Source organism: Protopterus annectens, chromosome 10.part0 (genome assembly GCF_019279795.1).
Source record: "Protopterus annectens isolate FY-2018-M chromosome 10.part0, PAN1.0, whole genome shotgun sequence".
Taxonomy (NCBI): domain Eukaryota; kingdom Metazoa; phylum Chordata; order Ceratodontiformes; family Protopteridae; genus Protopterus; species Protopterus annectens.
In genome coordinates this window covers 904,705,365-904,730,164 of record NC_056744.1, presented here as the reverse complement: position 1 = coordinate 904,730,164, position 24,800 = coordinate 904,705,365, and the positions used below count along the sequence as shown (strand labels likewise).

Genomic DNA, 24,800 nt, shown 5'->3' with positions numbered 1-24,800 from the left:
TAATTGAGCAGTTCAAATTTGTTCACCCTCAGACAAACCACTAGACAATTCTATAAATAAAGAAGTTTTTTCCCCTCAGGGCAAGTAAATTATGGTCTAGACCCTGTCTCTGCACCTGTACCTCAAATCCTACCTTTCTGTTTGAATCTGACTCCAGTTAACTTCACTGTAAAAGTTCAGCTGGCAGCCATTTCTAATTTTCATGAAGAAATCGAGCCGCCTTTATTACCCTGTGAAAAGGTCTGTAAAGTATTCTAAAAGAACCTTCCTCCATAGACCCCCCCCCCCCGACTAAAGGGATAATTTCACCCTGGGATCTAAATTTTGTTCTACAGACCCTTACCCATCTTCATTTTGAACCTGTATCTTCCTGTACCTTAACGTTATGGTGGACACTGCTAATGACTATTACTTTAGCAAGGAAAACTTTAGAATTGCACGCTGTTTTGTAAAACCCCCATATCTAGTTTTGCAGAAAGAATTCACCTTCTCTTTTCTACCAGAAGATGTTCTTCGTGTTTCACTGTTAGTCATTACATTTGGGTAATCCTGCTGGCAGGTTTCTCTCAGTCGACCTGAATTCCAAAGTCTGTGGTCCTGCGTCGGTTGCTGTCGCCACTTCCCTGACGTCAGGTCGTCAGGGGTATAAAAGATGCAGCTGATGCCATTTTCTTCAGTCTTTCTTGCCGCGCGGTGCCTGAAGCAGAAGCAGTTCGCAGGTGCCGGTCGGCCGACTCCTGAGATTTTCGTGTTCGAGTTTCAGATCGAGTTTCAGATCCAAAGTCTTCATTAAAAGCTAAGTACCCCATTGAGGAAACTTTTTTCTTGCTCCAGACCGATGTCAGAAAAAGTTAATTGTATTTCTTGTTGGAAGCAAATACCTCATAAGGGCTTTCATTCTTACTGTATTCCTTGCCTAGGCCCTGACTACGACATTTCAAGTTGTCGGTTTTGTGCTAGATTTAACCAACGCACTATTAAGCATCCGTACAATTTTGCGCTAAGCTATTTTGGGTGTAGATTTAATTATACAATGTCGTCGGATAGCCATCCGACTACTGGAGTTCACAAAAAGCGCAAAGAAAAAGAAAGACAGGCAACAGAGGTCCAAAACCGACAACGAAGCTTCTCCTAAGCCAGTCAGCGGTTCGCCGGTTCTCAGTGAGGCGCTTTCGCAGCCCCTGACGCCCGCTACTTTAGAGTCACAGGCCGCTACTGACTCCCACGTGGAGTCGGTCAGGCCGCTGGAAACTCAAGGTATTGGAGCCTCGCAGACTATTCCCTCAGATGGGTCCGGAGCCGCTGAGCAGGCATCGGCTTCTGAGGGCATTTCCAGACCTAAACAGTTATACATTAAACCAACTTCAGCTTCAAAGGCAAAGACTAAAGCACCTTTAAAGACAAAGAAACAAGTTCACCAGCCACATGGACAGGCCTCCATGCCCAAAAAACAGATGCTCAAAATGGCCGAAGACTTAATTACCTTGATCAGGGGTTCCCATCCCCCTCCTGATAAGAGGCCTAGGCAAGAGACAGACTGAATCTTCAGATCAGGTTTGCATTTCCTCTGATTCCTCTTCTGATGCTGAAGAATCTATTCCTTCAGCTTCTCCTCCTGAGGGCAATTCCTTTGGGGAAACCTTGCAATACCATGAGGCAGCATTTCCAATGGGAGAGCCAAGATTTTTCAGAATCTAAGAAGAGACTCTGACTTCCTACTACTACCTCAACTCAGGCCTCTAGCTATTCCACCTGTGTTAGACGTTGTAGATGATGTGTTTTCAGAGTCTAGTCTGACCCCTGACTCCTTACCTCCAGCTCCTGTTAAGCCTGACTGATACTACAGGGTTCCTGATGCTCATAAATTCCTTTTCAAAAACCCTGCTGCAGACCCAGAAACTATTTCTCAGGGTCCCAAAGGGGTTAAGGCTTCCACTGCAAAAAACCCTACCCCCTCTGACAGCCATTTTAGGGCACCTTATAGATGGGGGGGGGGAAAGATTTACATATCTGCTACCTTGGCTATAAGGACCTTAAACTGCCAGTTTCATATGCTCAAATATCAGCAATATGTCATGACACTGCTTAAACAGAAAATGTTGGTAAATTCTGAATGTGCAGAAAACAAAGAAATGCTGGATTTATTGCATGCAGCTGAACAAGTTGGAAAGCATACTTTGCAGTGTGGTTTTGATTCTCTGGAGGCCTCCTGCAGGGCCGCTGTTATGGGTTCTGTAATTAGAAGGCATGCTTGGTTAAAGGAACAAAATCTGCCTGATCATGTCAAAGCTAAATTATTAGATGCACCATTACAGCATGATACCTTGTTTGGTGTTAAGGCAGAAGTGTTAAAGAAAATGGAGGACAAAGCTAAATCTATGCAAACGGTTAAATATTTTTTACAAGTAGAGCCACCTAGGTTTAGCAAACACTGGCCTACAAAAAATTGGTCCTTTCCAGTGTCAGACAGAGACCTCAAAGGGGCTGATCCCAGCCGCAAGGTTCGTGCAGGTCTAAGCAATGGGGTGATTCTACCTCCAAAAGTGGAGAAGACAAATCACAACCATACAGGAAACAGTCCCAATGACTTCCCCTGCCTGCACCAAGCACTTGTCTACTGGCAGCACCCTTGGGGGGAAAAATAACACTTTTTTCTCGAAATTGGCACATTAATAACCAAGGGCAAATCGGTCCTAGACATAGTGTCACAAGGCTACAAGTTTCACTTCCATACCCTGCCAAGGGCAAACGGTTGGCTAGAGCTGCCAAAAAATCAAAGGGCAGTGGCTCAAAAACAAGTCTCATCCCTCATGGACATGTTCTTGGTGCCCAGAAAGGACAAAGCATGGAGACCAATACTTGACCTATCTATTCTAAATACTTTCCTGGATATACCAAAATTCAAGATGTTGACCTTGCAGCAGCTTCTGCCCATGCTGGGCAGAAAGGCTTGGCTCGTCATTTTAGACCTAAGAGGCATACCTGCATGTCCCAATCAATCATGCCGAAGATACCTCAGATTCAAGGCTGGTTCAAAGCATTACCAATTCTCTGCACTGCCCTTTGGCTTATCTAAGGCGCCCAGGGTCTTCACAAAGTGCCTGGCACCAGTAATTGCTTTCTGCAGACAAAGAGGAATACAAATATATCCTTACTTGGACGACTGCCTCATTCAAGCAGAGAACAAGGACATTCTACTACAGCATCTGGCGTTTGTGAAAAGACTTTTAACATGCCTAGGGTACACAGTCAACAAAAATAAATCAAAACTAGTACCCTCTCGAGATAATATTCCTGGGTGCAAGTTTAATTACAACTGCCCAGATGGCTTATCTCACGCCAGACAAGCAAAGGCAACTGACTATTTCAAGGAAATGGCAACAAAGGCCCAGTTACCTGCAAGAAATATTCTGCAGGCTTTGGGCTTCATGGTATCCTGCATCCTACTAATTCCGGGTCTACTACTAATGCCGATTCCCGCCAGATGACCGACAGGTAAGTGTACCGACAGGGTGATTGTGGGAAAGGTGAGTGTGTGTCGTCGCGGGAGGTATGGTCGGGTAAGGTAAGTGTGTGCTAGTGAGGGACTGTAGTTTAGGGACGGGTTAAGTGAGTTAGGGTTAGGGTGCAGGTAGGTGATGTGTGTGTGTTGCAGGGAGCTGGGGCTAGGGGTGGGTTAAGTGAGTTAGGGTTAGGGTGCAGGTAGGTGAAGTGTGTGGGTTAAGTGAGTTAGGGTTAGGGTGCAGGTAGGTCGGGTTTGTGTGATGTCGGTCATCTCAGTAATTAGTAGTAGACCCCTAATTCCATATGCAAGATTGCATATGAAGAAACTTCAATGGTACCTAAAAAGTGTCTGCACACAACATTGCCACAGCCTGGAAACCATGATTACTCTCATTCCCTGCCTGCAACAGGAGTTTCGATGGTGGGCAAAGGCTTGTCACCAAAACAAGGGACAGCCATTCTCACTACCCCCAGCCAGGCAGAAATTAACAACGGATGCATCAGATTATGCCTGGGGGGCCCACATGGCAGGAAAAGGCATTCAGGGCACCTAGTCCACAAATCAAATGCATCTACATATCAATCAAAGAGAGATGCTAGCTGTTCAAAATGCCCTGACAGCCTTCAAGGACCTAATTCATCCGGGACAACTACTAATAAAGGCAGACAATACCACAGTCATGTGGTACATAAACAAGCGGGGGGGGGCACACATTCTTACCCCCTTTGCAGACTAGCCATGGCTTTATGGGACACAGCATTGACGTACCAAGTTCATCTGCAGGCATAGTTCCTGCCAGGAAGGAAAAATACTCTGGCAGACTAACTAAGCAGAAACCTCATGGATCCCCACGAGTGGCAGCTGGATCCACAAGTCTTCAGCTTGATAACAAGGAAATGGGGATGCCCGGACATAGATCTATTCGCCTCCCCTCACAACTACCAACTAAAAAGATTCTGTACAAGGATTTATCACAGACAAGCATGGAAAGTGGACGCCCTATCTTTCAGCAGGAAAAACCTATCAGTATATGCCTTTCCCCCACTGCCTCTCCTCCCCAAGGTACTCCTAAAGGTCAGACTGGAGAAGCCAAAGATGATACTGATCGCCCCAGACTGGCCCCGCCAGTACTGGTATCCAATACTGAGGAACATGTCTCAATGCTCAGCTTGGGCCTTACCTCAAATACCTCATCTACTGTCCCAGCAAAACGATCAGATCGTGCACAGCCAACTCACGACTTTAAACCTGGCAGCATGGCAGATAATGTAGTCATACAAAACACACCTCTCAATAAAGCTGTGATGGATGTCATTTTGGAAGCCAGAAGGCCTAGTACTAGAAACTCTTATGCTGGAAAATTAGTGATTCTGTGCTTGGGACCAGGCACAAGGAACTGATACAGCTGTGCCAAATATTCCTCAGATTTTGCAATATTTAACTGAGATGCTGGACAAAGGCCTATCTTTTTCATCTATTAAAATTCATGCCTCTGCCATTTCGGCTCATTACAATACAGAGCCACCAATCTTTTCTCATCCCTTATTAAAGCAGTACTTCAGAGGAGCCCAAAAATTTAAGGCCTCCAAGGAGACCACCAATGCCTGCTTGGGACCTCAACTATGTCTTGGAAAAACTCACCCTACCTCCTTTTGAACCAGCCGCTACTGCTGATATAAAGTTTTTATCTTGGAAAACAGCTCTGCTCCTAGCAATAACTTCTGCAAGACGAGTTTGGGTTACAGACACTCATGGCTGTGGAACCTTTTATCATTTTTTATCCAGACAGGGTCTCTGAGGACAAACCCAACATTTATGCCGAAGGTGGTGTCCAGTGTGGCCATTAACCAAACTATTCATCTGCCAACTTTTTATCCAAATCCACAGAACAAGGGGGAGAGAATTCTGCATTCTTTGGATGTACACAGACAGCTTAGATTCTACTTGGATAGAACCAAAGTTTTCAGAAAGACAGAGCAATTACTAGTGGCATATGCTGCAGGATTACAAGGAAAGGCTATCTCAAAGCAGACTATTTCAAAGTGGATAGGCCACTGCATTTGTTTCTGCTACTTTTACACCATGGCAAGCCAGTGCCCAAGGGCATTAGGCCACATTCAACCAGAGCTGCAGCCACTTCAGCAGCCTTTTTCAGGGGAGTGCCAACAAGGGCATTTTAGAGGCTGCTACTTGGAGTTCAGTGCACACCTTTACAAAGCACCATCATCTGCCACTCTACTCTAAATCCAGGGCAGGCTTTGCCACTGCAGTTCTGCAGGGCCTCATAGCAGCTCCTAACGCTGTTTAGCTCCAGCCTCCCAACCATAGCTTTGGGACTCTACCCAAATGTAATGACTGCAACAGTGAAACACGAAGAACATAGTACAGTTGTGTACACTTACCATAAATGTAGATGTTCGAGTGTATTCACTGTTGTAGTCCAGGTTACCCACCTGCCATCTCCCTTTCTTCTGATGGAACCTATCTTTCCTCCTTTGATTCGTGGTGTATTTGCTTGTAGAGGAAGGTAAAGTTTATATCGGTGCATGTATGTGTGTATATGTATGTGTGTATATGTATGTGTGTATATATATATATATATATATATATATATATATATATATATATATATATATATATATATATATATATATATATATATATATATATATATATATATATATATATATATATATATATATATATATATATATATATATATATATATATATATAAATATTTTGGCTACCCTTTTAGGGGGCACCTGACATCTAGGGCAAGAAAAGAAAATGGCGTCGGCTGCATCTTTTTATACCCCTGACGACCTGACGTCAGGGAAGGGGTGACGGCAGCCGACGCAGGACCCAGAATTTTGGAATTCAGGCCGACTGAGGGCAACCTACCAGCAGGATTACCCAAATGTAATGACTGCAACAGTGAATACACTCGAACATCTACATTTATGGTAAGTGTACACAACTGTACTTTCTAATGATGGGAATATTTTACAGATAACTGTTGGTGGATCTCCTTTCAGTGGTATTGTAGCTGTGTTGCGGTTTTTCCCTCATGTTTTTCTTTCATGGCTGTAGTCTTTTATTGGGTATTCCTTTCACATTTGCTGAGTTCAAGGAAGAGACTGAAGTTCATACTTATTCCAAAGCTAGTTACGAAAATAAAATTGCCAAAGATTCCGAAGACAACCACAAGGCATTCTATAGTTATGTCAATAATCTAAATGGCAATGCTCAGATCTGCTCTTAGCTACAACAGAATGGCATTAAATACATTGATCCCAAGGATATTGCCAATATCCTGGCAGATCAATTTAGTGCCAACTTCACCCCCCCCCCCCCAATTGAAGGGCCCATCTGAATACCAAAACTTTGCCAAATTCTGGTAATCACGGCCACACAGGTACAAACCGCACTCTTCAAAGCTAAGAATACAGCATCCGTGGGACCAGATGACATCTCGAGCTGTGTACTACATGAGCTACAAAATGAACTGGCACCTCACCTAAGTGTCATGTTTAATCATAGCCTCACCTCTGGCTTCACGCCCCTTGAGTGGCACACCGCTACAGTTATCCCACTCCACAAGGGGGGGGGGATCTACCTTTGATCCTGGGAACTACCGTCCCATCAGTCTGACGAGCCTGATCTGGAAGGGCATGGAACGCATTATCATGGAACTTATAAACAAAGACATTGGCAACCTTCAAACACTGGACCCCACCCAGTTTGGGTTCATGAAGGGCCGAGCTTGTCTCCTGAGCCTGATTGACATCTTCGAATCAGTCTCCAGAGCTGTGGATGAGGGTAAGGCGGTCCACACAGCCTATCTGGACCTTGCCAAGGCCTTCGACACCATCCCCCACTCTGGAATCATAGATAAACTTACTAAGCTGGGCATAAATCCCTACGTCACTCGATGGATTGCCAACTGGCTTACTGACAGAACCCAGACTGTAAAAGTAGCAGACTCCAAATCCAGCTCGTGACAAGTGAGTACCTCAGGCTTCAGTCCTGGGGCCGCTCTTGTTTGGCATCTACTTCTCTGAAGTACAGGCCAACACTAAAGGACTCTGGCTAACAAAGTTCGCAGATGACTGCAAACTGGGAGCCATTATTGAATCCGCAAATAATGTGGATATTCTACAAAAGGGCCTTACAGAAACGGATGCTTGGTGCCAGAGCCATGGGCTCAAGCTTGATGCCAAGAAATGTATAGTTATCCCCTTTTGGAAAAACCATGTACCCATGAATTACCACATATGTGGCAGTACACTAAACACCGAAAGTGTGATGAGAGACTTGTGGACACAGGTGGACAGTGGTCTCACCTTCGATTACCACATCGCCACAACAGTCAGGAAATCCTATGTGGCACACGTCATCACTAAGGGCATTTCATCCAGAAAACCGTCATTGTCCCACTGTACTCATCCTTCATTAGCCCCATTATTGAGTACAACGGCCCGTTTGGTATGTACCTCACAAGACATCTGCAACAGCTGGAAAGGCTGCAGAAATACCTCACTAAAAGAATCACAGGCCTAAAGCAAATGCTCTATGCTGACCGTCTTAAAAAAAAAAAAAAAAAAAAAAAAAACTCCAGCTATACTCTGTGGCATATTGTCTACTCGGAGGCGATCTGTGCTTAACATACAAGGCCATGTCAAACCCTGAGCTGTTGGACATGCTCCACTTAAAAATCCCAATCCCTCAGAGACACATGCTCCAGGGATCTAAACCTTGGTGGAGGGATTGTTTTCTGACCCAGACACTCCCCATACTCTGGAATAGACTGCCCATACACGTCAAGCAGAGCGCCTCATTGGCCCTCTTTAAAAGGAACCTTGACGATTGGATGGGAGATAGGAAAGTCACCCCGGGGATCATGTCAGTCGCCCTGCTAGACAGGGGTCCAGGGAAGTAAATATTGTGGGAAGAACTATCCGGGGAATTGTTTGGCTAGGCTTGTATAGGCCCTAGGGCCGATAGCCTAGTACCAACCTATGAACCAGCCTGGCAGCTTTGTAGTTTTTATTTCTGGTCCTTCAGGTCATCCCCTGTTTTAAGATGTGGACTGTTGTGGTTCAAGTGGAGAAATTGGGCAGAGCAATTTTCTTTGCTGATAGTTTGGCTTCTTGTGTAACACTTGGATGTTCGTGTTTCCCTGTTGCAGTCATTACTCTTGGGTGATCCTGCTGGCAGGCTACCCTCAGTTGGCCAGAATTCTAAAGTCTAGGTCCGGCGTCAGTTGCTGTCGCCTCTTCCCTGACGTCAGTGCGCCAGGGGTATAAAAGATGCAGCCGACGCCATTTTCTTCAGTCTTTCTTGTCGCGCGGTGCCCGAAGCAAAAGAAGTTCGCAAGTGCCGGTCGGCCAAATCCTGGGATATTGAAATCCGAATTTCAGAACCGAAGTCTTCATTAACGCTAAGTACCACGTTGGGGAAACTTTTGTCTTGCTCCATACCGATGTCAGAAAAAGTTAACAGTTGTATTTCTTGTGGGAAGCAAATACCTCATAAGGATTTTCACTCTTACTGTATTCCTTACCTAGGCCCTGATCACAGCATTGCTAGCTGTCTGTTTTGTGCTAGATTTAAACCAACACACTATTAAGCGTCGGTTCGATTTTGCATTTCATTACTTTGGCCGAAGATTTAATTATGTAATGCCGTCGGACCAGCCGACAACCGGAGTTTACAAAAAACGCAAGGACAAGGAAAAGGATAGGCATCCGAGGTCCAAAATCGACGGCGAGGCCTCTGCTAGGCCATTTGCCAGTTCTCAGTGAGGCTCTTTCGCAGCCCCTGGTGCCCGCTACCTCAGAACCACAGGCTGCTTCCGACTCCCACATGGAGCCGACTGGGCCTCTGAATACTCAAGGTATTGAGGACACTGAAATAATTCCCTCAGATGGGTCCGGAGCCGCTGAGCAGGCATCTGCTTCTGAGGGTGTCTTCAGACCTACACAACTATATATTAAGCCATCTTCAGCTTCAAAGACTAAAGCAGCTCTACAGACAAAGAAACAAGTACAGCATTCTCCTGCTCAGACTTCCATGCCTAAAAAACAGATGCTCAAAATGGCCGAAGACCGAATTACTTTGATCAGGGGCTCCCATCCCCCTCCTCATAAGAGGCCTAGGCAAGAGACAGAGTATGATTCTTCCGATCAGGTATCAATTTCCTCTGATTTCTCTTCTGAACAGGATTACTCCATGCTTCCCTATGAGGATTCTGATGCTGAAGAATCCATTCCTTCAGCCTCTCCTCTTGAGGATTATTCTTTTGGGGAAACACTGCATACCATGAGGGAGCATTTCCACAGGGAGAGCTAAGATTATTCTGAATCTAAGAAAAGGCTCAGGGACTTTCTGCTACTTCCTCAGCACAGACCCCTTGCTATTCCACCTGTTCTAGACATTGTAGATGTATTTTCAGAGTCCGGGCTGTCCCCTGACTCTCTACCCCCTGCACCTGCTAAGCCAGACAGATACTACAGGTTCCCGGATTCTAATAAATTCCTATATAAAAACCCCACTGCTGACCCAGAAACTATATCTCAGGGTCCCAAACGGGTCAAAGCTTCCACTGCAAAAAACCCTGTCCCCTCTGATCCGGATTCTAGGGCTCTAGACAGATGGGGGGGGGGGGTCTACACTTCTGCTACCCTGGCTGTAAGGGCTTTAAATTCAGTTTCATATGCTTAAATATCAGCAATATTTAATGTCACTGCTTAAACAGAAATTGTTGACAAATACTGAATGTTCTGAGAACAAGGAATTGCAGGATTTATTGCATGCAGCTGAACAAGTGGGAAAGCATACTTTGCAATGTGGTTATGATTCACTGGAGGCCTCTTGCAGGGCCGCTGTTACAGGTTCTGTTATTAGAAGGCATGCTTGGTTAAAGGAACAGAATCTGCCTGATCATGTTAAAGCAAAATTATTAGATGCACCATTACAGCATGATACTTTGTTTGGTACTAAAGCAGAAGAGGTGTTGAAAAAAATGGAGGATAAAGCAAAATCCATGCAGACAGTCAAGGATTTCTTACAGGTACAGCCACCCAGGTTTAGCAGGAACTGGCCTTCTAAAAATTGGTCCTTTCCAGCGTCAGGCCACAAAGAGGCAGATATAGGCGTCCCAGAGGCAGATCTCAGCCCCAAAGCTCATACTGGCCTAAACAATGGGGTGCTCCTACCTCCAAACGCGGAGAAGGCAAATCACAGCCTTACAGGAAACTGTCCCAATAATTTCCTCTACCAGGTCCAAGCACTTTTCTTTTGGCGGCCCCCTTAGGGGGAAAACTAGCACTTTTTTCATCAAATTGGCAAATGGTTACCCAAGACAAATGAGTCCTGAACATAGTGTCTCAAGGCTACAGGTTCCATTTTCACACTCTACCAAGGTCAAAAGGTATGCCAGACCTGCCACAGTCAATGGGCAGAGGCACAAAAACAAATTACAGCCCTCATGGACATGAGGGCCATTCAGCAAGTACCACAACAAGAGCAGGGGCAAGGATTTTACTCCAGACTTTCCCTAGTACCCAGAAAGGACAAAACCTGGAACCAATACTGGACCTGTCTATACTAAATACGTTTCTGGAAGTTCCAAAATTCAAGATGTTGACTACAGCAGCTACTGCCCATGCTGGGCAAGAAGGCTTTGCTTGTAACTTTGGACCTAAAAGAGGCATACCTGCATGTCCCAATCAGACAATCTTGCAGACGATACCTCCGATTCATAGCTGGCTCAATGCATTACCAATTCTCTGCACTGCCCTTAGGATTATCTACTGCGCCCAGGGTCTTCACAAAATGCCTGGCACTAGTAGTTGCGTTTTGCAGACAAAAAGGAATTCAAATATATCCCTACTTGGACGACTGCCTAATTCAAGCAGAGAACAAAGACATTCTTCTAAAGCATCTGGAGTTTGCAAAACGATTACTAATTGGCCTAGGGTACACAGTAAATGAAAAGAAATCAAAACTAGTGCCCTCTCGAGATAATATTCCTGGGTGCAAGCTTAAATACAACTGCCCAGATGGCTTATCTCACGCCAGACAAACAAAAGCATCTGACTACTTACTTCAAGAAATTGGCAACAAAAACCCACTTATCTGCAAGGAAAATCCTGCAGGCCTTGGGCTTCATGGCATCCTGCATTCTACTAATTCCATATGCCAGACTGCATATGAGGAAACTACAATGGTATCTAAAAAGTGTTTGGAGTCAGCATTGCCACAGCCTGGAGACAGTAATTGCACTCATTCCCTGCCTGCAACAGGAGTTTCGATGGTGGGCAGAAGCCTGTCACCACAACAAGGGTCTGCCATTCAGTCTACCCACAGCCAGACATACACTGACAACGGATGCATCATATTATGCCTGGGGGGCCCATATGGCAGGAAAATGTATTCGGGGCACATGGTCTGCAAACCAGATGCATCTTCACATCAATCAAAAAGAGATGCTAGCTGTTCAAAATGCCCTGACCACTTTCAAGGACCTGCTTCATCCAGTACAGTTGCTGATAAAGACAGACAGCACTACGGTCATGTGGTACATAAACAAGCAGGGAGGTACACATTCCTACCCCATCTGCAGACAAGCAATGACCTTGTGGGACACAGCATTGGCTTTTCAAGTTCACCTGCAAGCACAATTCCTGCCAGGAAAAACAAATACTCTGGCAGACGAACTAAGCAGAAACCTCATGGATCCCCACAAATGAAAACTGGATCCACAAGTCTTCAGCATGATAATAAGGAAATGGGGATGCCCAGACATAGATCTATTTGCCTCCCCTCACAACTGCCAATTGCAGAGATTTTGCACAAGGATTTATCACAAGCAAGCATGGAAAGTAGACGCCCGATCCTTCAGCTGGAAAAATCTAACAGTATATGCCTTTCCTCCACTGCCTCTCCTTTCCAGGGTAGTCCTAAAGGTCAGACAAGAGAAGCCAAAAATGATACTGATTGCACCAGACTGGCCACGCCAGCACTTGTACCCAATCCTAAAAAGCTTGTCTCAAGGTCCACCATGGATATTGCCTCAGACGTCTCACTTGCTGACCCAACAAAACAGTCGGATCCTGTACAGCCAACTCAGGACCTTAAATCTGGCAGCATGGCGGATAATGTAGCCATTCAGAACACTCCTCTTTCAAAAGCTGTTTTGGATGTTATCTTGGAGGCCCAGTACCAGAAAATCTTATGCAGAGAAATTGAAGGGTTTCTGTGCTTGGAACCAGGAACAAGGCATTGACACGTGTGTACCAAATATCCCTCAGATTTTACAATACCTAACTGAGATGCTGAACAAAGGCCTTTCATTCTCATCAATTAAGATTCATGCCTCTGCCATTTCGGCCCATTACAATGTGGAACCTCCTATCTTTTCTCATACTTTAATAAGGCAGTACCTCAGAGGGGCCAAAAACATTAGGCCTCCAAGGAGAGCACCAATTCCGGCCTGGGACCTCAATTATGTTTTGGAAAAACTCACACTGCCTCCTTTCGAGCCAGCATTAACAGCAGATATAAAATTCTTATCCTGGAAAACAGCTCTGCTCCTAGCAATAACTTCTGCAAGGCGAGTCCCGGAAGTTACAAGCACTCATGGCTGTGGAACCTTTCATCATTTTTCATCCAGACAGGGTTTCTCTGAGGACAAACCCTACGTTTATGCCTAAGGTGGTGTCCATTGTGGCCCTCAACCAAACCATTCACTTGCCTACCTTTTATCCAAATCCACAGAACAAGGGTGAGAAAATTCTGCATTCTTTGGACATACACAGGCAGCTACGCTTTTACTTTGACAGAACTAAAGCTTTCAGAAAGACTGAGCAACTTTGTGTCATATGCTGCGGGATCACAAGGAAAGGCGATCTCAAAACAGACTATTTCTAAATGGATAGGCCATTGTTTCAGTTGCTGCTATTCTCAACATGGCAAATCAGTGCCTAAGGGCATTAGGCCTCATTCTACCAGAGCAGCAGCCACTTCAGCAGCCTTCCTCAGAGGAGTACCAACCCAAAGATATTTTAGAGGCTGCAACCTGGAGTTCAGTGCACACCTTCACAAAGCACTACCACTTACCTCTCTACTCTTAAGTCCAGAGCAGGCTTTGCCACTGCAGTCCTGCAGGGCCTCATAGCCTCTCCTAATCCTATTTAGCCCAGCCACCCATCCTCAGCTTTGGGATTCAACCCAAGAGTAATGACTGCAACAGTGAAACACGATGAACATAGTACAGTTGTGTACCTACCATAAATGTAGATGTTAGAGTGTATTCACTGTTGCAGTCCAGGTTACCCTCCCACAATCCCCCTTTTTGTTACCCACCCACCATCCCCCTTTTCTTTGCTGGGTTTATCTGCACTTCTCTATCCTATACAACCTTTTTGGTGTATTTGCTTGTAGATGACGGAAATGTTATTTTTGTGCATGCATTTTTATTGGCATATTTTCAGCCTACCAATTTGGGGGCACCTGACATCTGGGGCAAGAAAAACTGAAGAAAATTGTCTGCTGCATCTTTTATACCCCTGGTGCACTGACGTCAGGAAAGAGGCGACAGCAGCCGACGCCAGACCAAGACTTTGGAATTCAGGCTGACTGCGGGTAGCCTGCCAGCAGGATAACCCAAGAGTAATGACTGCAACAGTGAATACACTCTAACATCTACATTTATGGTAGGTACACAACTGTACTTTATCTGCAAGAAAAATTCTGCAGGCTTTGGACTTCATGGCATCCTGCTAATTCCATATGCCAGACTGCATATGAGGAAACTACAATGGTATCTAAAAGGTGTTTGGACTCAACATTGCCACAGCCTGGAAACATTAATTACCCTCATTCCCTGCCTGCAACAGGAGTTTCGATGGTGGGCACAGGCCTGTCACCACAACAAGGGACAGCCATTCACTTTACCCACAGCCAGGCAGACACTAACAATGGACGCATCAGATTATGCCTGGGGGGGCCCACGTGGCAGGAAAATGTATTCAGGGCATAAAGCCCGCAAGCCAGATGCATCTTCATATCAATCAAAAAGAGATGCTAGCTGTTCAGAATGCCCTGACAGCTTTCAAGAATCTACTTCATCCAGGACAACTACTGATAAAGACAGACAATACTACAGTCATGTGGCACATAAGCAGGGAGGCGCACATTCCTACCCCCTCTGCAGACAAGCCATGACTTTGTGGGACACCGCATTGACTTATCAAGTTTACTTGCAAACACAATTCCTGCCAGGAAAAATAAATACTCTGGCAGACGAACTAAGCAGAAACCTCATGGATCCCCACGAGTGGAAACTGGATCCACAAGTCTTCAGCATGATAACAAGGAAATGGGGATGCCCAGACATAGATCTATTTAGCTCCCCTCACAACTGCCAACTACAGAGATTCTGCACGAGAATTTATCACAAGCAAGCATGGAAAGTGGATGCCCTATCCTTCAGCTGGAAAAACAGTATATGCCTTTCCTCCACTGCCTCTCCTCCCCAAGGTACTTCTAAAGGTCAGACAAGAGAATCCAAAAATAATACTGATCGCCCCAGACTGGCCACGCCAGCACTGGTACCCAATCCTAAATAACTTGTCTCAATGTCCAGCCTGGACATTGCCTCAAACTTCTCACTTACTGACCCAACAAAACAATCAGATCCTGCACAGCCAACTCAGGACCTTAAATCTGGCAGCATGGAGGATAATGTAGCCATTCAGACAACTCCTCTCTCCAAAGCTGTAATGGATGTTATCCAGGAGGCCCAGTACCAGAAAATCTTATGCAGAAAAATGGAAGAGATTCTGTGCTTGGAACCAGGAACAAGGAATTGACACGTTTGTACCAAATATTCCTCAGATTTTACAATACCTAACTGAGATGCTGGACAAAGGCCTATCCTTTTCATCAATTAAGATTCATGCCTCTGCCATTTCAGCCCATTACAATACGGAACTACCTATCTTTTCTCATCCTTTAATAAGGCAGTACCTCAGAGGGGCCAAAAACATAAGACCTCCAAGGAGAGCGCCAATACCTGCATGGGACCTGCCTCCTTTTGAGCCAGCCTTAACAGCCGATATAAAATTTTTATCCTGGAAAACAGCTCTACTCCTAGCAATAACCTCTGCAAGGCAAGTCTTGGAGTTACAGGCACTCATGGCTGTGGAACCTTTTATCATTTTCCATCAAGGCATGGTTTCTCTGAGGACGAACCCTACATTTATGCCTAAGGTGGTGTCCAGTGTGGCCCTTAATCAAACCATTCACTTGCCTACCTTTTATCCAAACCCACAGAACAAGGGGGAGAGACTTCTGCATTCTTTGGACATACACAGACCGCTATACTTCTACTTGGACAGAACTAAAGCTTTCAGAAAGACTGAGCAACTTTTAGTGGCATATGCTGCAGGATCACAAGGAAAGGCCATCTCAAAACAGACTATTTCAAAATAGATAAGCCATTGCATTCGTTTCTGCTACTCACAGCATGGCAAATCAGTGCCTAAGGGCATTAGGCCACATTCTACCAGAGCAGCAGCCACTTCAGCAGCCTTCCTCAGAGGAGTACCAACCAAAGACATCTTAGAGGCTGCAACTTGGAGTTCAGTGCACACTTTTACCAAGCACTGCCACTTACCTCTCTACTCTAAATCCAGAGCAGGCTTTGCCACTGCAGTTCTGCAGGGCCTCATAGCCTCTCCTAATCCTATTTAGCCCAGCCACCCATCCTCAGCTTTAGGATTCTACCCAAGAGTAATGACTGCAACAGTGAAACACGATGAACATAGTACAGTTGTGTACCTACCTTAAATGTAGATGTTCGAGTGTATTCACTGTTGCAGTCCAGGTTACCCTCCCACCAGCCCTCTTTCATTTGCTGGGTTTTATCTGTACTTCTCTATTCTATACAACCTGTGTGGTGTATTTGCTCGTAGATGAAGGAAATGTTTACTTTAGTGCATGCATGTTTATTGTTATAATCTATTTAGCCTACCCTTTTGGGGGCACCTGACATCTGGGGCAAGAAAAACTGAAGAAAATGGCGTCTGCTGCATCTTTTATACCCCTGGGACACTGACGTCAGGGAAGAGGCGACAGCAGCCGACGCCGGACCAAGACTTTGGAATTCAGGCTGACTGCGGGTAGCCTGCCAGCAGGATAACCCAAGAGTAATGACTGCAACAGTGAATACACTCTAACATCTACATTTATGGTAGGTACACAACTGTACTTTATTTTCTGTGGTGAGTTTATAGTCACAGAAAGCCTTCCCTAACACTGTGACTTTAGGGAATCAGTGTCTTATTTGGTGCTCTCCATTGGTTCCCTAGACTTTCACAGGCAGGGTTCATGTCTGTGCTGTTTTGTTACATTCATTCCCAGTTTCGATACAGCTTGGGCTGACTGCACAGTTTTGTAGAACCTGATTTCCCCACTCTCTTGTTTCAACCATCATGTGTCGCACAGTGCATTATGGGAGAGGGGAGGAGAATCTTGAGAAGCTCTGATGTGGAAAAGTTGCTATTGGACTGGGCTGTGCCTTTAAATGGTCTTTTGCGATCAGTGTACTGTGTTGGTAAACAAAGTGAATACATTTAAAAAAGAAGCCTTCATTTTTTTTTCTACTGAGCTTCGTTTTTGGTCTTTTCTGCTCACCCACCCTTTGAGTTGGCTGTTCTGGAGACCTTGGACCTTTTTGTTTGTTTGAATATTTTTTTGTATCTGGAAGCCATTCTTCCTTGTAGCTGGACTTTTGGCTTTTTGACTGTAAGGGCCAACAGAATAGGAGTCTGAACTAGCAAATCTATTTTTCTATATCTTAGATGGGCAAAACTGATGGATCCCAGGGTGTGTCTGTTATCAATATGTTGACTGGCCTTTGTTAGACATGGTTGAATTTTTACTTGTGGAGAAGTCTCCATTTCCATTATTGGTTGCAAGGGTATGCAGCCCCTAACTTGGCTTTAGTCTGTTGCTGTGCCATCCTCAGGTGGTATGCTTTAGTCACCACTGTATTGTGATGTGTCCTGTGACATCTTTATTATTAAAGGTGATCTGAATTTGATTTGCAGCTTGTGTGCACCTTTTGAAGCTCTGTTTTGTTTTTTGAGGTGGGCAACAAGGCTTAGCCTACTCATTTCTCTTCAGAGCAGAGAAGGGGAATATATATATTTGGGCACACACTGTCTATGGTTGAATCCATGATGGAGAGTGGATGTTGCAGGGATAGAACCTGTTAATTGTTGCACGTGGAAATGTGGATGCACACTGCATATGCCCATTGCATGCTAGCCTTTTTGGACTTGAATTGCCATGTACGGGGGAAGATGGGGCTTAATGAAAACCCCAAATGAGCAGTGTCCTTTGCTAGCTTTATGACCCAGGTGACCCGATTGCAGCTTGTATATCTGTTGAATCTGTGTGCATGTGGGAGGGGAATGACAAGGCTTAGCCTACTCATTTCTTTTCAGGACAGGGGTCGAAACTATGTTTGGTCACGGTCTGTGGTTGAATCCCTGATGGTCTGGGAGTCACGTACGTGTGGGTTGCAGGGATAAGACCTGTTGCACATAGAGGTGTAGATGCACAACTTAAAATCCCCATTGCATGCTATCCTGTTGCACATGAACTAAGATGGAGATTAATGAAACCCCCCAATCTCCCAGCTTGTGGAAGGTGACACACTCACAGTTCACTCAACTCTTGCTTCAGGAAATGAATAGACTAAAGGGCTGCCACTCCAGAAGCACAAGTAATTTCATGAAGTAAGTTGAGAGACAGGGTCCTTTGATGCATTTCTGTTTGTGTTCACCTTTCTGTGATTTTTTTTCATATGGTCTCTCTGGCTGTTGCTGCCCATTTTTAGCCAAATGGAGGGTAATGTGATAATGTAAAATCTCCAGGAAGGCCGTTTGCTGTGGGTCTTTATTTCATCCCTCTGTCCCCTATGCGACTCTTTTATGTAGTAAAGACTCCGATGTTCTTCGTGTGTTTCACTGTTGCAGTCATTACATTTAGGATAATCTGCTGGCAGGTTGCCCTCAGTTGGCCTGAATATCAGTCTCTTGGGTCCTGCATCGGTTGCTGTCTCCTCTTCCATGACGTCAGGTCATCAGGGGTATAAAACATGCAGCCGACACCATTTTCTTCAGTCTTTCTTGCCGCAGGGTGCCCGAAGCAGAAGCAGTTCGCAAGTGCCGGTCGGCCGACTCCTGAAATTTTCGCATTCAAGTTTCAGAACCGAAGTCTTCAATTAAAGCTAAGTACCCCGTTGGGGAATCTTTTTCTTGCTCCTTACAGATGTCAGTAAAAGTTAATTGCATTACTTGTGGGAAGCAAATACTCATAAGGATTTTCATTTGTACTTTTCCTTGCCTAGGCCCAGATCATAACGTGCCTTGCTGTCGGTTTTCTGCTAGATTGAGCCAATGCACTATTAAGCGTCTGTATATCTTTGCTTCAATATTTTGGAAACAGATTTAATTACCATGAAATGTCGTCGGATAGCAGTCTGACTATTGGAGTTCACAAAAAACGCAAAGAAAAGGACAGAGACAGACCGAGGTCCAAAACCAACAACGAAGCTTCTCCTAAGCCAGTGGCCGGTACTCTGAGGCGCTTTCGCAGCCCCTGATACCCGCTACTTGTGAGTCACAGGCCTCTACAGAGACCCATGTGGAGTCCAGCATGACGCGAGATTCTCAGAGTATTGTACCCGCGAATGTCTCTCCCTCGTATGGGTCCAGAGCCGCTGAGCAGGCACCAGCTTCTGAGGGTGTTTTCAGGCCTCAACATTTCTATACAAGACTGACGCCAGCTTCAAAGACCAAAGTAACTTCTAAGGCTAAAAAACGACGCATGAGCCACGTGCTCAGGCCCCTAGGGGTTCCCAACCCCCCACGATAAGAGGCTTAGGCAAGACACTGATTATGAATCTTCAGATCAGGTTTCTATTTCTACTGATTCCTCTTCTGATCAGGAATTTTCTATACCTCCCTATGAGGATTCAGATGCAGAGGAATCCATTCCATCTGCATCTCCTTTTGAAGATTATTCTTTAGGAGAAACCTTGCATACTTTAAGGGAACATTTTCATTGGGAGAGTCAGGATTTCTCAGAATCAAAAAAGAGGCTTAGGGTTTTCCTTCTTCCTCAGCATAGGCCTTTGGCTATACCTCCTGTATTAGACATTGTTGATGTGTTTTCGGAATCAAGCATGGCTCCTGATTCCCTACCTCTGGCTCCTAGCAAGCCAGACAAATATTGCAGGGTCCCTGACTCCCACAAATTTTGCTGACCCTGAAACTATCTCAGTGTCCCAAAGGTGTGAAGGCCTCTACAGCCAAGAATCCTACCCCCTCTGATAGAGGTTCCAGGGCGCTGGATAGATGGGGAAAGAAGGTTTATACGTCTGAAACCTTGGCAATTAGGGCCCTAAACTCATATCAACAGCATGTTATGGGATTATTGAAACAGAAAATGATGTTGATTTCTGAATGTGTGGAAAATAAAGAATTACAGGAATTATTGCATGCAGCAGAACAGGTTGGAAAGCATATTTTGCAATGTGGTTTTGATTCCTTGGAGACCTCTTACAGGGCCGCAGTTACTGGATCTGTGATTAGAAGGGATGCCTGGCTTAAGGAGCAAAATCTGCCTGATCATGTTAAAGCAAAATTGTTGGATGCACCTTTACAGCATGATACTCTTTTTGGTAATAAGGCAGAAAATGGAAGACAAAGCTAAGTCTATGCAAACTGTAAAAGATTTCTTACAAGTGCAGCCACCCAGATTCAGTAGACACTGGCCTACAAAAAATTGGTCCTTTCCTGTGTCCGACAGAGCTTCACGGGGCAAATCCAGGCACTCAAAAGGTTCTAGATACCAATCACAGAGTTCTTACAGTTCAAAGCAGTGGGGTGCCTCTACCTCCAAATCTGGAGGAAACAAAGCACAACCCTACAGTAAATAGTCTCAATGACTTCCCTCTGCCATCACCAAGCACTTATCTTTTGGCAGCCCCCTTAGGGGGAAAATTAACACTTCATGCTCAAAATTGGCAGTTAATAACCCAGGACAAGTGGGTATTAAACATAGTATCCCATGGATACAGATTTCATTTCCATACCTTGCCAATTCCAAATGGTTGGCCAGGTCTGCCACAAAGTCAATGGGCAGAGGCTCAGAAACAAGTTACATCCTTCATGGATATGGGGGCTATTCAGCCAGTACCAGAACAGGAAAAGGGCAAGGGTTTTATTCAAGACTATTCCTGGTACCCAGAAAAGATAATGCCTGCCGTCCAGTACTGGATTTATCAATTTTGAACACATTCTTGGACATCCCAAAATTCAAATTGCTGACTTTGCAACAGCTTCTGCCCATGCTGGGCAAGCACGCTTGGTTAGTGACTCTAGGCATACCTGCATATCCCAATAAGGGAATCATGCAGAAGATACCTCCGCTTCAAGGCTGGTTTTATGCATTACCAATTCTCTGCACTGCCCTTTGGCTTATCTACTGCACCTAGGGTCTTTACAAAGTGCCTGGCACCAGTAATTGCATTTTGCAGACAAAGCAGCATACAAATCTATCCTTACTTGGACGACTGTCTCATTCAAGCAGAAAACAAGGACATTCTTCAACATCTGCCGTTTGTAAAAAGGCTTCTAACATGCCTAGGTTACACAATAAATGAAAAGAAATCACAACTGGTACCCTCTCAAAAGATTACATTCCTGGGTGCAAGCTTGAATACAACTGCCCAGATGGCTTACCTTATGCCAGACAAGCAAAGGCAACTGACTATTTACTTCAAACAGATGGCAACAACAACCCAGTTGTCTGCAGGACAAATTCTGCAGGCTTTGGGGTTCATGGCATCCTGCAGTCTACTAATTCCGTATGCAAGACTGAATATGAGGAAACTACAGTGCTATCTAAAAAGTTTATGGAGTCAACATTGTCACAGTCTGGAAACAATGATTCCTCTCATTCCCTGCCTACAACAGGAGTTTCTTTGGTGGGCAGAGACATGTCATCAGAACATTGGACGGTCTTTCAATCTACCCCCTGCCACCCAAACCCTAACTACAGATGCGTCAGACTATGCTTGGGGTGCCACCTGACAGGGAGATTCAGGGCATATGGAGCCCAAAGCAAATGCATCTGCATATTAACCAGACAGAGATGTTAGCTGTTCAGAATGCCCTGACAGCCTTCAAGGACTTACTTCATCCAGGACAACTACTGATAGACTGACAACACCACGGTCATGTGGTACATAAACAAGCAGGGGGGTACACATTCCTACCCCCTTTGCGGACTAGCCATGGCATTGTGGGACACAGCCTTGACTTACCAAGTACATCTTCAAGCTCAGTTCCTGCCAGGAAAACAAAATACTCTGGCAGACGACCTAAGCAGAAATCTTATGGACCCTCGCAAGTAGAAACTGGATCCACAAGTCTTCAGCATAACAGAGAAATGGGGCAGTCCGGACATCTGTTTGCCTCTCCCCAAAATTATCAACTGGACAAATTCTGCACAAGGGCTTATCACAGACAAGCATGGAAAGTGGATGCCCTATCCTTCAGTTGGAAAAACATATCAGTCTATGCCTTTCCTCCTCTTCCTCTTCTCCCCAAGGTCTTACTAAAGGTCAGACAGGAAAAACCAAAAATTATCCTATTTGCCCAGGACTGGCCTCGACAGCACTGGTACCCAATTCTAAGGAATATGTCTCAACTCCCTCCTTGGTACTTGCCTCAAATACCTCATCTACTGTCTCAGCAGAGCAATCAAATTCTGCACAATCAGCTCCAAACTCTGAACCTGGCAGCGTGGCTGATCATGTAATTATTCAAACAACACCTCTCAGTAAATCTGTGATGGATGTCATTTTGGAAGCCAGAAGGCCTAGTACTAGAAAATCTTATGCTGCTAAATGGAAGAGATTCTGTGCTTGGAACCAAGCACAAGGCACGGACACAGCAAAGCCAAATTTTCCTCAGATTTTACATTACTTGACTGAGATGCTTGACAAAGGCCTATCTTTTTCATCAATAAAAATCCATGCCTCTGCAATCTCGGCTCATTACAACACAGAGCTTCCCGTCTTTTTCTCATCCTCTGCTAAAACAGTATCTTAGAGGGGCCAAAAATTTAAGGCCTCCCAGAAGATCACCAATTCCTGCATGCGACCTCAGTTTTGTGTTGGAAAAGCTCACCCTGCCTCCATTTGAACCAGCAGCTACTGCGGATATAGTTTTTATCTTGGAAAACAGCTTTCCTTCTGGCAATCACTTCAGCAAGAAGGGTTTCAGAACTACAGGCCCTCATGCCTGTGGAGCTTATTACATTTTACCAGGACAGGGTGTCCCTCAGGATGCCTAAGGGTGGTATCCAGTGTGGCTCTTAACCAAACTATTCACCTGCCAACTTTTTACCCAAATCAACAAGGGGGAACGGATTCTGCATTCCTTGGCCGTACACAGACAACTAAGATTCTACTTAGGACCAAATCTCTAAGAAAGTCTGAGTAGCTACTGGTGGCATTTGCTGCAGGATCAGAGGGGAAGGCTATTTCTAAGCAGACCATTTCAAAGTGGATAAGCCACTGCATTCGTTTCTGCTACTTGCATCATGGTAAACCGGTGCCCAAGGGAATCGGGTCACATTCCACGGGCTGCTTCTATCTCAGCAGCTTTTCTCAGAGGAGTGCCAACCAAAGATGTTCTAGAAGCTGCTACTTGGAGCTCTGTTCATACATTTACAAAGCATTATCATTTGCCTCTCTTCTCCAAGTCCATGGCAGGCTTTGCCACTGCAGTTCTGCAGGGCCTTATAGCCACTCCTAATGCTATTTAGTTACAGCCTCTCATCCATAGCTGTGGGATTCTGCCCAAATGTAATGACTGCAACAGTGAAACACGAAGAACATAGTGCAGTTGTGTACACTTACCATAAACGTAGATGTTCGAGTGTATTCACTGTTGCAGTCTGGGTTATCCACCCGCCATCCCCCTTTTTTCTAGAACTTCTTTCCTTCTCTATATTCTACAGCCTTTGTGGTGTATTTGCTTTTAGATGAAAGTAAAGTTTGTTACAATTGCATATATATATATATATATATATATATATATATATATATATGTATATGTTTTTTACCTCCCCATTTGGGGGGCACCTGACATCTGGGGCAAGAAAAACTGAAGAAAATGGCGTTGGCTGCATGTTTTATACCCCTGACGTCATGGAAGAGGAGACAGCAACCGACGCAGGACCCAAGACTTTGATATTCAGGCCGACTGAGTGCAACCTGCCAGCAGATTACCCCAAATGTAATGACTGCAACAGTGAATACACTTGAACATCTACATTTATGGTAAGTGTACACAACTGTACTTTACTGTATTACTGAATCTTATATTGCTCCTAATTGGGAACAATTTGTAAACTAGAGATCCTGAAGCCTGTTTTGTACCAAGATCACAAGTAAAACTATCCAATAAGGTAGTTTTAATGAGGAGAACTGAAAAGTAGACCCACAGCAGAAGATGTTTTTCAAAGGTCAACTGATATCTCGAGTACGTGGATCACATTTTGTTTTGAGTACTTAACTGTTCTTTTGATTTTAAATTATTCATGCTTCCAGTATCCTTCACATTTGTAGGTAAAACAAGTTATGGGGTCTTCAGTAGAGTAGTAGTTGAATAATTTCATCTTTGTTGGACTTGGCAACATAATGAATAAACAACACTGTTTTAAAACAAAAAGTTGTTTGGTTGGTAAAAGACAAAATGTGTTTTTCTGTGTTTTTGTGCAGATGGGAACCAATAAATGTGCCAGTCAATCAGGCATGACTGCCTATGGGACCAGGAGACACCTTTATGATCCAAAATTGAACACTGATAAGCCTTATGACCAGACAACCATAAGCCTTCAGATGGGAACTAACAAAGGTGCTAGTCAGGTAGGGAATTTTTAATATTTGCTAGTTTAGAAATGTTTTTGTTACTTAACGTAATCACTCAAAAAATGTTAACCATTCTGTGACATGATAGAAGTTCATTGTTCTATTATGTCACAGAAATGGTCATTTCTGAGAGGTTAAAAATTAGATTTTCATGTTGGTTTTCAAATATTTTATGTAATATCTTTAAACGTAGTCTAAAACTTCAGAAACTGGAAGCTTTTTTTTTTTTTTTTTTTTTTTTTTTTGCGACCTCCAAGTAAAAAAAAAAAAA

The 24,800-nt window shown here is 44.5% G+C and overlaps 1 protein-coding gene across 3 annotated transcripts in view; it reads left to right on the top strand.

Moving 5' to 3' along the window:
* Positions 1-24,800, top strand: part of CNN3 (calponin 3) — a 711,458-nt gene that overhangs the window by 618,186 nt on the left and 68,472 nt on the right. For all 3 annotated transcript variants that reach the window (XM_044085695.1, XM_044085694.1, XM_044085693.1), the window contains exon 6: positions 24,380-24,526. In XM_044085695.1, coding sequence (XP_043941630.1) covers positions 24,380-24,526 — 147 coding nt within the window. The remainder of the gene's footprint in view (positions 1-24,379; positions 24,527-24,800) is intronic.